Below are 14,340 nucleotides of genomic sequence, written 5' to 3'. Positions count from 1 at the left end.
TGTCGTGGTGTGTGTATCACCGAATTTTATCCATATAGATATTAATCTGCAACCTACATTTTAATAACAGAGCCTACAAATAAAGAAATATTATTGCCTCTGCTCTAGGATTAGATTTAAGAACTGTGAATAAAGCAGTGTTTCCCAACTCCAGTCCTCAGGGAGACCCAACAGGTCAGGTCTTCAGGATATCCCTGCTCCAGCACAGGTGGGTAAATCAGCGGCTCAGTCATTTTGACTGTCAACTGTGCTGGAGCAGGGATATCCTTAAGTCCTGACCTGTTGGGTCTCCCTGAGGACTGGAGTTGGGAAACACTGGAATATAGGGTCAGACAAAATGGTACATCTAGTCTAGTATCCGGTCTTTACAGAAACAGATTAAGTTCATATATGGCCCTTGGTACATCACTAGTTTGAAGCCCCAAGTACACCTTATACTTACCAGGGGTAGGGCCGGTTTAACCATTAAGACACCTAGGCGGCCTGCCTATGGAAGCAGAATTTTGGGGTGGTACATTTTCGCCTAGTGCAGAGTACTCGGGGCCAGGGGACTTCCCCAGCAGCCAGAGAGCAGGGCGGTTGCTAGGAAGCTGGGCTGTTGCCGCCATCCTGATTGGCTGCTGCTGGGTAGGTGGTGTCAGGAACCTGGGTGGAGCCAAGCAGAAGAGGCAGCAGCATGTATATAAGGCTGTGGTCCCAGTGCGCTCTACGCGGTGCGCACAAGCACCGCCCCCCAATCAGTCCGGTCCCAGTCCCTACCTCCACGCGGAAGGTGCAGCCGCGCTCTACGAGAAGTTCTCTCAAATACAAAGAAATTGTATTTGGAACTCGCGTCGGAGGCGTGGCCACGCCCCCACCGGTGGTTCAGCCAATGAGGGCGAACCAGCCACGTGAGGTCATGGCCACGCCCCCACAAATCCTCCACCACGCCCCCTTCCGTCACAATCTCCCTCTCTCACAAGACCGCGATCTGCGGTGAAGCGCTGTGCACGCACAGCGACTCCACCCTCCCCCCCGCGGGGGGCGCGTGCTACAGTGCTGGCTGGGACCGCAGCCTAACCCTGTCGACGTGCTGATTGGTCCAGGATTCAATTCTAGGCGCACTTATTGGTTGGGACTTGGTGTGGGGGGCAGTATGCATACATCAGATTTGCCAACAGTCTCAATGAGGTTTATTAATAATGGTTGTGTAAGGGGGTCACTCCCGGTTCCCCTGATTTTCCTTTGCCCTCTGCCTTACCCCTGTGGCAGTGGGGGAAGGGGACGGTGAACTTCTCCCGGTGGGCGCCGCCATCTGGGCCGGCGCAGTAGGGGTCCTGATGCTCGCGCATGCACGAAGGGTTGCGCATGCGCAGATAGCCGCGGCGGCCATGTTGTGGGTGGCGCGAGGTTCGCGCAATGCGCAGAAGTTGGCAAGGGTAGCGGTGGCCATTACAAGTGTGCAGGAGCAGGAGCTCTAAGATTTAGTGCAGGCGCAGTTAAGCGTAGCGGCGGCCATTACAGCTTCGCACAGGCGCAGTAGAGATCGCGCACGCGGTCCCCATAGGAAAGAGGTCCTGAGTGGACTACATCTCCCAGCAGCCTCTGGGGAATGCCCTATGATCCCTGTCACCTGCAGCCAGCCACTGAGACTTGCAGACTCTCTGCAGCAGGGGATTGGATACAATGTTGTGTGCAGAATCAGGAAGCAGACTGTGTAGCACATGAGTCAGTCAGACTGAGGATACAGAGGGGGAAAGAAGGGGGGCAGAGAGCTGCGAGCTTCTGCCCTAGGCCAGGAATCCCCAGGCTAGAGTTGAGGCCCTGACTCCCCACTAGTGAGGGTGGGTGGTCACAGGGAGAGGCCCTAGGATAGGAACCTGTTACATTAGTGAGGGAGAGGAGACCGGGAGGTGGAAGAAGGAGCTCTGCGTGTAGGGAGGCAAGTAGCCCCTACACTAGGCCCTATACCCCAGGCCCAATTAGGCCCTGAGTCATTGAAAGGTTAGAGCTGCTACAGGGACATGCCCTAGATAGGGAACGGATCCCCTTAGCAGTCAGGTGTGTTATAAAATAGTCAGGGACACAGCTGGGTGCACGTGGCGTGGCAAGTTTGGTCTGGGAACAGACCTCTTCGGGAAAGAGACAGTCTTCACGGTGGGAGCGTCTGGCAGGACACCATCCCACGCGGAGGCGGATTCATCGCAGGATCAGCGGATCCTTTGTGAAGATTCATCATACCGGGTGTGGACACCCTCGGCAGGTACAGTCACCAAGTGCACCACCATTACCGGTACCACACAGGCACTGATCACGCCTAAGGTTGCATAACTCTTGGGACACTTGGGACTCAGGGAATAAGGTGTGGGGTACAAGGCCCTGCGAGGTGTGTGGCTAGTTGTGTCTTCAGTGGGTAGTGATAAGATATTATCATAAAGTTATAAGTCAGTATATTAGAGCGTTAAGAGATATGTTATGTTCAGTAAAGCCCTTTGCTATTTTACATCCAGTGTATGTGTCCTGCGAGGAACAACTCCCACTCTGCTTGGAGCCATCACAGGTGGAAGCGCTGCACCATATAGTAGTAGTAAGAGTAATTCACCCCAGGCTTCAAGCGGCAAAGGCTTAGGCTCCTGCGAGCCAAACAGGTAAAGGGGCAGCACCGGTAGCTATTTACAATCACCCCCCCCAATATCTCACTTAGGGGTGGGGGAAACAGGGCTACAGTTACATAAACCTAAGATCAGAGAAGGTTAGAGGTGTATGCATAGTGAATTCCCAATCTGCAATATTCTCACATATAAAATCCTTCAAACAAAAAGTTTAAAAAGCCAAGATATAAATTTTAAAATGTATGGAAAATGTATTAAAATGGTCAATTGAAATGATGTAGTGATATTCACATTAGAGACCAATATTGAAATGGGAGGGGAAAAAAAAGATACATCTGACATATTCAACATGGATTATTAAAATGATAATTAGAAGATTGGGGGACATCTCCAATTTCCCCCCAAAAAAGATACAGATTCTAAACTAAAATACAAATACAATATTGTATGGCACGACTTATAAAAGTATGGAGACATGGGGGAAGGAGGGGTGGGGGGCAACACAGAGAGGGGGGGCTCCTCACTTGGGGAATAAAAGGAACAAAATGACAGTATTAGAGACATCAATATGAACATAAAAAACCATATTGCCTTAACAATGTGTAAAATGGGGCAAGTGGAGAAAAGGCAAAGTGTGTACTCCCAATCAAGACAATTAAAGAGAACGAAAGAAATGCACAAATGTCAACATCTCTATATGTTCCAAAATGTATGAACACTTTCATAAGAGAAAGATGGCCACTGTTCCGGAGATGTAATTCAAAAGGGGTGATAGTCATTTCAATTAGTTGTCATCTAAATTTTGGTGCCCGAAACCGAGGGAGATAAGACATATCCCCAAATTTAAAGGGAACCAAAGCTAGTAGTAGAGCAGCCCTTTGATAGACCAGTAGCTTAACTTGACCTTTTTAAAAGCTTTTAAAGGGCCAAACACTTCACTGTTGAGTGGTCCACACTTTTTATACTCACCTCGTCTCTAGTGCTCATACAGACACTGCCTACATATCTCTTTTTTTCAGAGCCTCGCAGTGTTCCGTAAAAATTCACAATGCTGTACATTAAAGATATAGTGCAACCGAGACGCATGCGCAGTGTCAGAGTATGGCTGCTTGATCGGTGAGCTCCAGGACACCCTGGGAATAAAAGCCATATTAAGCAGTAGAAACCTATACAGAACAAAGCAAAACGGACAGATCTAACTAGGTAAACATCAGAGATGGCACCTAAGGTGACAAAAAAAGAAAAATACAGAGATGAAAGACTTCTTTAAGCAAAGAGAAGAGTCCCACGCTTCTCATGCCACTAAAAATGGTTTCCATGCGGAGTCTCAATCGAAATCAGAAGAAGAAACTTCCGACAGATGGGTAATGAAACAAGACATCACAGACTTGTATTGTGACCTAAGAACCCTCTTGCAATCAGAATGACAAAAATCACTACAGGAGCTACGGCAAGTCATTGGTGCTCTGGGCACCACAACAGATTCCTTGGAAAGGAAGTTCGACGAGAACATCGAGGCCAAGAATAAGACTCGAGAAACGAATCTCCATGTGGTGTTACAGGGAATTTTTATAGTCCGTTTGTTTTCAAAGGCATATCGCAAGCCCTTTATATAACAATTAGGATGAAGTCCATCTTTGAGCTGTAATATCAGACCAGAAAAAGAGAAGCCGGAATAGAAACCAATAGAAATCTCACAAAATGTGAGACAAACCGTGGGATCAAATAACAACCAGCAACTCTAGGTCAACTCCGTGCAAATTCCATAGGCAGTGAGCCAACCAAAGGAAATATTCGCTTTACTCACGGACAGCTTCCATGGATTGGAACCATATCATTCATCCTTGCGTGCATCTCGTCAGCGAAATCCAAAGTAGTAGATAGGAAAAAAAACAGAGCACTGCAAAAAATAACACGAGAGCTAAAAAAAACCACTCTGACGCGTTTCTCGCCGAACTGACGCTTTATCAAAGAGACTCTCATGGGCATTTTTTGCTAATAAATGTTTTTTTATTTTTTACACGTGATCCCGCCTCCAGTTCTTTTTTGCAGAGCGCTATGTTTTTTTTCTTCTATCTACTACCTTGGCTTTCGCGTTCCGACTGGTGGTTATCAGGGAAGGGGGTTCACTTGCTCGGCAAGAGCCGATCACACGTGCCCGGGAGCAGCAAGCGGGTCGGTAGCGCATGCCGCCTCCAAATTATGCCGCCCCAGGCTCGGGCCTAATGGGAAATCCCCCACTGGTTATCTTTCTTTTCTTTTTTAACTAATGTGGGGTCTGTCTCTTCGGAGATGTTGCTGTGGAAGGCGCACATAAGTGTTGATGAGAGGAAGACTGATAGGCCTCGCAGCTAACAGAAAAAGAGAGAAATTAATGAATCATCTCCCTTCAGTCTAAAATAACATCCTGCCCAAAAGACAAGAGGGTAATGAAGAGGTACTCGAGAATCTTAATGACGCTAAAGAGGAACTAAACTTATGCCTTACCTCAGCCGCGGAACAAGCTTTGAGATGGACCAAAAGGAAATATTATGAAACAACCAATAAAGCCGACTCGATGCTCGCTGCAAAATTAAGACTTAAGAACCCCTCTTATAATATTCAGGCAACTAGACGAAGGGCGGGAGCGCTCACTTAAAATCCTTTAGACATTGCAAAGAACTTTCAGGAATATTATGCAAATCTGTACGATGGTAAAAAGGTTGCAAAGGATGCTGGATCAGAAAGAACACTACCTGCCTTTTTAACTGCAGCCCGAGTACCTAGAATGCAAAAAACACCTATATGGCACCTAGGTCTTTTTTGCACTCTATCATTTTCTGGTTTAGGGATAAGCAGCTAGACCGGTTAGGCAGCCTTTGGACTTCAAAGACTATTAGAACTTTATTACTATTAAGTTATATATTATGTTTATATTTTCACATAACTAGTGCTTGTTCTCTAATTTTCACTGTGGAGCGGGAGTACCTAAATTTAGCAGTCCAGATAATTTATCCCTAGGCCCAAAAATATCTTGAGAAGAACTGGCAGTAGTAATAAAAAACTTGACGCCAATTCTGTCCCACAGAAACTCATATCACAACTTCATGGATATTTTCTAACAAACTGGAGAATCGGAGGCTAGGCCAAAATTCATGCCCCAATGGGATTCAGATTTAGGAGAGGAAATTGATAAAGAGTGGTACAACATTTTTGAAGCAGCGGCCAAAAGCTCAAATCTGCCGACATTGAAAGAAAACGCCAATAAACTATTGATGGTGGTACCTCACAGCCTTGAGATTAGCCAAATATTTGTTTCAGGATATTCCCTCCTATGCCTAAAAGGTTGTGGAGGCCAGGCTTCTTTCATTCACATTTGGTAGACCTGTCCAAGAGTGTCTATTTTATGGAGGGCCATCAGAGATTGAGTGCAAAGAATAGTACAAATGGAAGTACCCCCTAGATCCATGGCCGTTTCTGCTAATATCGCACATCTCGTGTGGAAATAGCATCAGTATGAAAACTAAATGACATCCCGTACCTAGCCACAATTAAAAACAAAATATGGTTTATCTGCCAAATGGATAAATTGACCCATCACGTGAGTCCTTTTCCCTCGTCAAGTTCCAAAAGGTCTGGCCGTCTTGGATCTCATATGTAGCAATTCCTGGACTTAACCATTACTGTTACTGTGTAGAGTATTTCTGGAAGGGCCTTCCAAGAGGGTTCTTTTAGAGGAAAGGTTTGTGTATAAACAGGATGTGGTGATTTGGATTGGGCTTTGCCTCTATTATATTTCCAGCCTCCTCCTCCATAACCTTCCTGGATTTTTATTTCTCCCCCACTTTATTGTTGTACCCTCCATCCCCTAAATCCCCCTCCACCTCTTAAATATTGTGATTGATAATTTGACTTGCAATTATGTACAAATATTCAATTGGCATAATCTTACAGGGCTCCATGTTAAGATGGCCATGAGCATAGTGTCACCTTTTGCTTTAGTTGCGTGTCATTTCCCATAATTCCTTGCTGCAGTGGAAGCACTGTATGCCAAGAGATAAATGGGGCTGCAGACCTGCCTGAGACATGTGGATGTGCTCACAAGTGATATTTGTATTGGCTGTGCATCAGTGTAACAAAACTCATTGCTCATTCCTACACAAACACATGTAGAGAATATTATCAAAAAACGATCTAGAGTGCAACGGCTTGCAGCTTGTTAGCAGTTTGGCCAAGGGAAGTCAGTGCTGACGAGGCCTACACCCAACTTCAAAACCAGCACTACCCTATTATGAACTACGTGCACATAAGCAGCTTCTCTACAAATCAATAGCCAATTAACGAAGGTAACGTTATTGGGGGCTGTAGGAGATGAGTGCTTCAGTTATTCTCTTTTCTTCTCTTAGGCCGCGTTAATAGTGCCGGCGACGTCGGCCGAAAACAAATACATTGCTGCTGCTGCTGCCGCGTGCGCTTTTAGTGTGCGCGACAGCAACGTCGCGAAAACTGGAAGCCGGCAAAATTTGATTTTTCAAGGGCTGTCGCGTTACGTGAAGGCCCTTGAACAAATCAAATTGCCGGAATCCCGCGCCGCCGCCCAGCGGAACATAACTTTTGCCGACGGCGACGTCACCTGTCGTGTCGCCATCGACGGCACTATAGGCGCGGCCTTAGCATGATCACTCAGCCTGGATTCCAGTTTTGGTTGTATAAACAATGAGGATTTTGTCCATTCATGCATAGGGCTAAAATAAACCAAAAACAGTTGGAGTAAATATCTTTAATGTCACTTACTCTCATACATACAAAGTTTTTCCGAGGATTTCAAAAACAGTAGAAGGAATATAAATCAGTATTTGTAGTTACATACAAAAAGTATATCAGTACCATTTTACAGTTTTAAACAAATTCATTTCTTGAACAAGAACATTTTCATTGTTTTATTTCATCCAAGTCATACTCAATTAAAACAAACAAAACCCCCCAAGAAACCACTGCCCTTTTTGAAAAACAAACTTCTTTTGCTATGCCGTTTTAGCAGAATTCATCATTGTCCAAGTCCTCGACTCTCCTGATCACAACCGTCTTACTGAGACAATTGCTCCAACTCTTAACACAATATTGTGTTCAATCTAAACATAATTTGTTATAATTATACTGGAAACTAATATAGTGATGTCTGTAAGAACTGGATTATAATCTCCCTTTTATATCCTGTATTAAATGACTGAAGTTTAGACTCCAATGGACTTTGGTAATTTTCTGTAATATGGCCGTGTACTAGTCCCCCCCCCATTTTAGAGGCAACAAAATCACCGAGTTTTAATCTATTAAACATATCCCCGTCATTGGTTTAATATGATCTTGTGTACGACTACACCTTTACCTAAACTTGTCATGCAATATTTCCAAAGTGAATGGAGGATAGAAGTCCGAATGCAGGAGTGGCCAACTCCAGCCATTCAGGGCCACCAACAGGCCAGGTATTACGGATATCCTGAAAACCTGATCTGTTGGTAGCCCTGGGAGGACTGGATTTGGGACAAATGACTTTTGCTTTAATGAAAACTCCTTTGAACGAACCTCGATAGGAAAAGGAAATGTAATGAAAGTTTGAAACCATGTTAATGGCTTGTAACGCTATGCTTGGTCCTGGCAAAGCTTTTCCAATGTTGTAATAAAAGAAGCATTTAGGGACCACATAAAGGGACGTGAAGATTATTACTTCGTGTGGGTGAAGGGCTCTCACATGTAGCCAGGGATGAAGAGGACAGCACAAGATGAAGCCTCACCTTACAGCCACAACCAGATTATAAAATGGCAAATTTAACATTTTGTAGTCTGCTGTCCCAAAGCAACCTTTCAAGCTGCAGCTGAACCAACACAAACAGATGCTTACACAAAGCCCAAATTGCTAATAGTAGTGAAAATCCCCCAAAAAGCAAAGATAAAGAGTACACATTTTATAGGATTAAAAAATAACCTATTTCTAAACTTATTTTTCACAGTAAAAACTAAAATATAGCAACTTTTCCCTCCATGAACAGATTAACCTCTTCAATGCAGGGGAAATCCAGTAACATGTTGCAAGGCTCTCGAGGGAAGGGGGGGGGGGGACACCTCCCTTTATTAGAAGAGGGGGGAAAATGTATGGCTTGGAAAAAGTAACTAAAATGCTCACTAACCCACCTAATAGAGAGCCTGCGCTAAGCAGCAAATCTTCCTTTAGACTGCTGTTTTATTTATAAGAAACAGTGAAGGTGTGTAAACATAGAGCAACACAAAATATCAACTGCAGATGTGCTTCAAGTTAACAACCATTCCCTAGCATCCCCCCTCAATATACCCATTGGTGTTACAGGTCTTCAATCAATGAATAACAAATGGGTCTTCATCAAATACTCCAGTGGAAACACCAGGCATAAAAAGCACAAGGAGTAGCTGTGCGGAACTATGTAGGACCAATGTGGTTTTAATTTTGCTTTACAACTGAATTAATACCAAATATTTTACAATTATGCCTAGTTCATGTCTTCCACCTCCCCCCACACTGAAAACTAATTCAAGGTGAAGATCAACATTAAAACAGGTGGGTAATGCTTCTTTATGGGGCGTTTACCCCCTTTCTTCAAATACTGTACTATATCAACTGGTTTAAGGTACCACAATCCTATAGACGTGCCCTGACCCAACATTTATATATACACTTGTTGATGCAAGCAATATGACATAGAAACAAGTTGACTTGTATCTAAAAGATATATTTATTGGCATGGAAAATAAAAAAAATATAGCCCTGCCTGTTAAGTGTCAAATACTAGTCACATTCCAATTCCTAATGAATTAGCTTTCTTCAGTACATCTCCGGTACCACACCCCCCTCGCCCTGCCCTCCGCACATTACTGGCCCTTCTGGAAGTGACGGGGTAGCGCATGTGACCAACAGCTGACAACCAGTTTTGCCAAGGGGTCTATTCTATATACTTTTAAGTGGCTGAAAAACCACGTTGATGTCAATGGGCATTTTTGGCCGAAAACCACACAAACGGTCGCTTTGAAGTACATAGAATTGAACTCTTAGGTCATCTCTTGTTACTTTGCAACAGGTGGCTCCTACGTAGGATTCAACAGAAGCCCAGGCAGCTGTCAGATCTGCCGAGTCATCCGTACAATACTCCATTCAAACAGATCCCGACTGATCATTCTAATTAGATCCAGGATGACCCATCACGTTGGGACATACAGGTTTCATGGTAGCCTTGGTTTAGATAATTTAGTAGCGCTGTAATGGACAGGTGTACACTGCATGGTACCCACATGTGTGCATTAGCTGTGTGATAGTACACACACACAATGGCCTCTCTCTGTGTTAACTGCTTTCACTGTCACTTCGACGGCGGGAGTAGCTGCGATCACTACCGCTGTACGATGCGTAGGATCTCCGACTTCTGCAAAAAGCAAGTACAAGGTGCATGTTTAGCATGTGGCCATACATTTGAAACAACAATCGATAGATAGGCATGATGCGTCAATAATCAGACGATATGTCAGGTATTAGTTGATCGGGGGTGAAATTCACATGCTTAATGAAGAGTTCGAAGTCAAGTTGGATCTCCATCACAGGCGGTGTAAAGTGTATTTAATATCAGAGGACAAGTAAGCTGAATGCCAAAATAACGGGAAGCAGAGAACAGCATTTTATTCCAACACTGAAGGAGAAAAGAACTGACATAATATGAATTCATTGCATTTCTATTTTTCATCTGAGGGTGCCATCTCCTTAACTACAAGTGGCACATCGTGAAATATTAGTTCCACCTCCTCTAAAATGTGTTTTAGGATTCTAGATCTTTTCAACCTGTGGCCGATACCTGGATCGTCTGTCGTAACTACGTGCTCTGTGACAACTTCTGCTGCGACTTGGGCTTCTGCTGTAGGTGCTGTCGTATGTGTGTGATCTGCTTCTGTCAGAATACATTACAAAAGGAAGATTGAGCCACATTACAAAAATAATAAAGCCCTCAAAAATGTATATTTTTTTTCACAACCCATTGTAGGAAAATGGCTTTAAGTAATTTGGCACAGACTACGTTGTGCGATGACAATGAAGGGCATTGCACAGAGCAAAACAAACTCACGGGCGAAGATGACTACACTTCTGTTTTGTAACCTAACCTATTCTCTTTCTGCATTTCAGCTTACTGCATTTCCAATCCCCAGCCACCAGAGGCCCAACAATGTACCTGATGAGTGGTCCATTAACAGTCTTCCAACCCCAAAGCTATGGTATGTTGTATATTAATGTATGCATCATGCAAAGCTGTGATCCAACCTGCTTGTCCCAGAATATGCATACAGTAAATACCTTTTTTTTTGTTTTCCGATTCAGAAAAATTCAGGAACATTTAAATAAAACGTTTTTTTTTTAGCACTTGGCACTAACTAGTTCACGGGTGCTCAACGCCAGTCCTCAAGGGCCACCAACGGGCCAGGTTTTCAGGATCTCTGCTTGAGCACAGGTGGCTCAGTGGTTGACTGAACCACCTGTGCTGAAGCAGCGATAGCCTTAAAAGCTGCCCTGCTGGTGGCCCTTGAGGACTGGTGTTGAGCTCCCGTGAACTTGTATAACTTTAGAATGAACACAACAGCCTCTCCGTTTCTTTTGTAGGAGGGACTTAAATTCATTGCAGGCCCAAATGCTGCAAATTAAAAAGAATTTCAAATAAAAAAAATGGCCGGAGTGGAAGCATTTTTAATTTACATTATATAAATGCTCAACATACCTGCTTCTTCTACGACGGCCATAGGAGGGGCTTCTGGAGCGGCTTCTTATGTATGCTCTACTGTAAGAACAGAATACAACTATGTTGAAACACACTGCAGGGCTGCCTTCTCTACCACACACAAATTAGTATTTTTGCTCTTTGGAGATCTGTAGACAGGAGTGTACCCGGACAGTCAGATTAGGACGAGGCCGTTTAGTGTGCAAGTAAGCTTTTTACCCACATTTACACTTTTATGACCCGATTGTATCTATGCCAGATGCACTACTATACCAAGTCACAGCTGCAGTGCATTTAAAATGGTTCAGGCCATGGTAGGAGATTTCTTCATGTGGCGTCTGGTATACTGGCAGTGTGTATAGATAGAGGGTGAGACACATACTCAGTCCCAATGGTAATAGAGGTGGGGTACTTAGCTGCCGGTGCGCTGGTCCTGGGGAGCTCCTGAAGTCCCAATATGATACAGTATAATGAAGAAACAGGCACACGGTCTTAATCATGAGGAGGTTTAATATGCCATAAAGACCAACGTTTCGCCAGTCTAATACTGCCTTTCGCAAGGTGAAGGCTCAACAATACTGGCGGTGTGTACATACACAAAAATGGACTCAATAGCTGGGAGGCGTACCAGGCGGACTTGACTTAAGAGTTACAGATGTACACCAAGGTATACAAAATTACCAGCACCGACCACACGGGTCATGGAAAGAAGTGTTTATTTATCCATATAACATCAGATCAACCGGTGGTCTGTGCTGGTTACATAGTAGTTACATAGTTACATGAGGTTGAAAAAAGACGTACGTCCATCAAGTTCAACCTATGCTAAATTTAGACAACAGATACTTTATCCTATATCTGTACTTACTTATTGATCCAGAGGAAGGCAAACAAAAAACCTGAGTCATATCATCCAATGATATCTCATAAGGGGAAAAATAAATTCCTTCCTGACCAAGAATTGGCAATCGGATTAATCCCTGGATCAACATCCTTCCCATATTTACTTATTTGGTATATCCCTGTATACCTTTCCTATCTAAAAAGATGTCCAACCTGTTTTTGAACAAATCTATTGTATCTGCCATCACAGTCTCCATGGGTAATGAATTCCACATTGTAACTGCACTTACTGTAAAGAACCCTTTCCTTTGTTGGTGGTGAAATCTCCTTTCCTCCAACCTTAAGGGATGGCCCCGAGTCCTTTGTACTGCCCGTGGGATGAATAGTTCTTTTGAAAGCTCCTTGTATTGTCCACGAAGATATTTGTATATAGTTATCATATCCCCATAGACGCCTCTTTTCTAATGTAAATCAATCTAATTTAGATAACCTCTCCTCATAAGTTAGATTGTCCATCCCCTTTATTAATTTGGTGGCTCTTCTCTGCACTCTCTCTAGTTCCATAATGCCTTTTCTTAGGATTGGTGCCCAAAATTGTACTCCATATTCAAGGTGTGGTCTTATTAATGCTTTGTAAAGGGGCATACTTATGTTTACTTCCCTTCCATCCATTCATTACCCGTTTGATGCAAGATAAGATCTTGTTTCCCTTTGCAGCTACTACATGACATTGGGCACTATTGCTAAGCCTGCTGTCTACAAGCACTCCTAAATCCTTCTCCATCAGGGATTCCCCCAATTTATCCCCATTTAATGTGTAATTCACCTTTTTATTCTTGCATCCCAAATGCATAACCTTACATTTATCTGTATTAAACCTCATCTGCCATTTACCTGCCCACGTTTCCAGTCTCTCCAAGTCCTTCTGAAAAGAAATTACATCCTGCTCTGATTCTATTACCTTACACAATTTAGTATCATCAGCAAAGATGGAGACTTTGCTCTCGATGCCAACCTCAAGGTCATTAATAAACAAGTTAAAAAAAGGGGTCCCAGTACCGATCCCTGAGGTACTCCACTCACGACTTTAGCCCAACCTGAAAAAGTTCCATTCATGACATCCCTCTGTTGTCTGTCCTTTAACCAGTTTTCAATCCAGGTGCATATATTATTGCCGAGTCCAATTTTCTTTATTTTGTACACCAACCTCTTCTGTGAAACCGTATCAAAAGCCTTTGCAAAATCTAAGTAGACCACATCAACTGCATTACCCTGGTCTAAATTCCTACTTACCTCCTCAAAGAAACAAATAAGGTTAGTTTGGCATGATCTATCCTTCATAAATCCATGCTGGTAATTTTGTATACCTTGGTGTACATCTAATCACACAGACATATCTATGTACATATGTCTACAGAAATACTTCACCCAATGCCAGGATCAATGAAGACTCGGCACTGTATGATCGTGATCAATAAAGAATGTAATTAAGTCAACCATAATAACCAACTGACGAAATTCCCATAACAGGAATGAAGACGTTGGTTATTTTGATTGCCTTAATACAATTCTTTATTGATCAGCATCATGCAGTGCCGAGTCTTCATCCATCCTGGCGTTGTGTGAACCATTTCTGTATTTATTTTTATGGCTTGTGAACTTTTTTTTTGAGGTGTGGCTACTACATATATTGCATGTGAGAGACACACACACACACACACACACACACACACACACACACACACACACACACACACACACACACACACACACACACACACACACACACACACACACACACACAGTTGAAATCTTTTCATGGGACATGGGGATATACTATACAGGCTTGCTCAACTATCTGCAGTGTTTTGTGAATCATACTTAGAATGTATAACAGGCAAAAAAAAGGCCCTTTTACTGATGTTACCATTTCCCCTTCACAGGATTCAAACCCCCCTTATAGCAGCATTGCTTCCTGAATAGAAATAAGCATGTGATTTATTTTCTTCAAGTCCGTGTTATGCTAATCTTCTGGTACTTCCCCGTCTCTTTGGCAAATCATGGCTGCATAATATCATTTACACAATACTAAATAAAAGTGTGCACTAACAATGCCACTGTGTATAAGAGACTTTCATGTACAA

General features: G+C 43.4%; 1 protein-coding gene and 1 long non-coding RNA gene across 7 annotated transcripts in view; one reads left to right on the top strand and one right to left on the bottom strand.

The window, feature by feature from the left end:
• The first annotated feature begins 1,728 nt into the window (after nt 1-1,728).
• LOC142487906 (uncharacterized) lies at nt 1,729-14,293 on the top strand. Its single transcript, XR_012799343.1, has 3 exons — nt 1,729-2,242; nt 10,768-10,856; nt 14,140-14,293. It is a non-coding gene; the product is annotated as an uncharacterized LOC142487906 (long non-coding RNA).
• Nucleotides 9,296-14,340, bottom strand: part of NKTR (natural killer cell triggering receptor) — a 39,041-nt gene continuing 33,996 nt past the window's right edge. For 3 of the 6 annotated variants that reach the window (XM_075587990.1, XM_075587993.1, XM_075587996.1), the window contains 3 exons: nt 11,354-11,413; nt 10,442-10,534; nt 9,296-10,018 (listed from right to left, as the gene is read on the bottom strand). In XM_075587990.1, the coding sequence (XP_075444105.1) occupies nt 9,940-10,018; nt 10,442-10,534; nt 11,354-11,413 (232 nt within the window). In that variant the 3' untranslated portion in view covers nt 9,296-9,939. The remainder of the gene's footprint in view (nt 10,019-10,441; nt 10,535-11,353; nt 11,414-14,340) is intronic. The other 3 variants (XM_075587992.1, XM_075587994.1, XM_075587995.1) reach the window with 3 other exon arrangements.

This window comes from Ascaphus truei, chromosome 2 (assembly GCF_040206685.1).
Source record: "Ascaphus truei isolate aAscTru1 chromosome 2, aAscTru1.hap1, whole genome shotgun sequence".
NCBI lineage: Eukaryota > Metazoa > Chordata > Amphibia > Anura > Ascaphidae > Ascaphus > Ascaphus truei.
The sequence above is the reverse complement of the archived record's forward strand: the minus strand, read 5'-3'. Positions and strand labels throughout refer to the sequence as shown.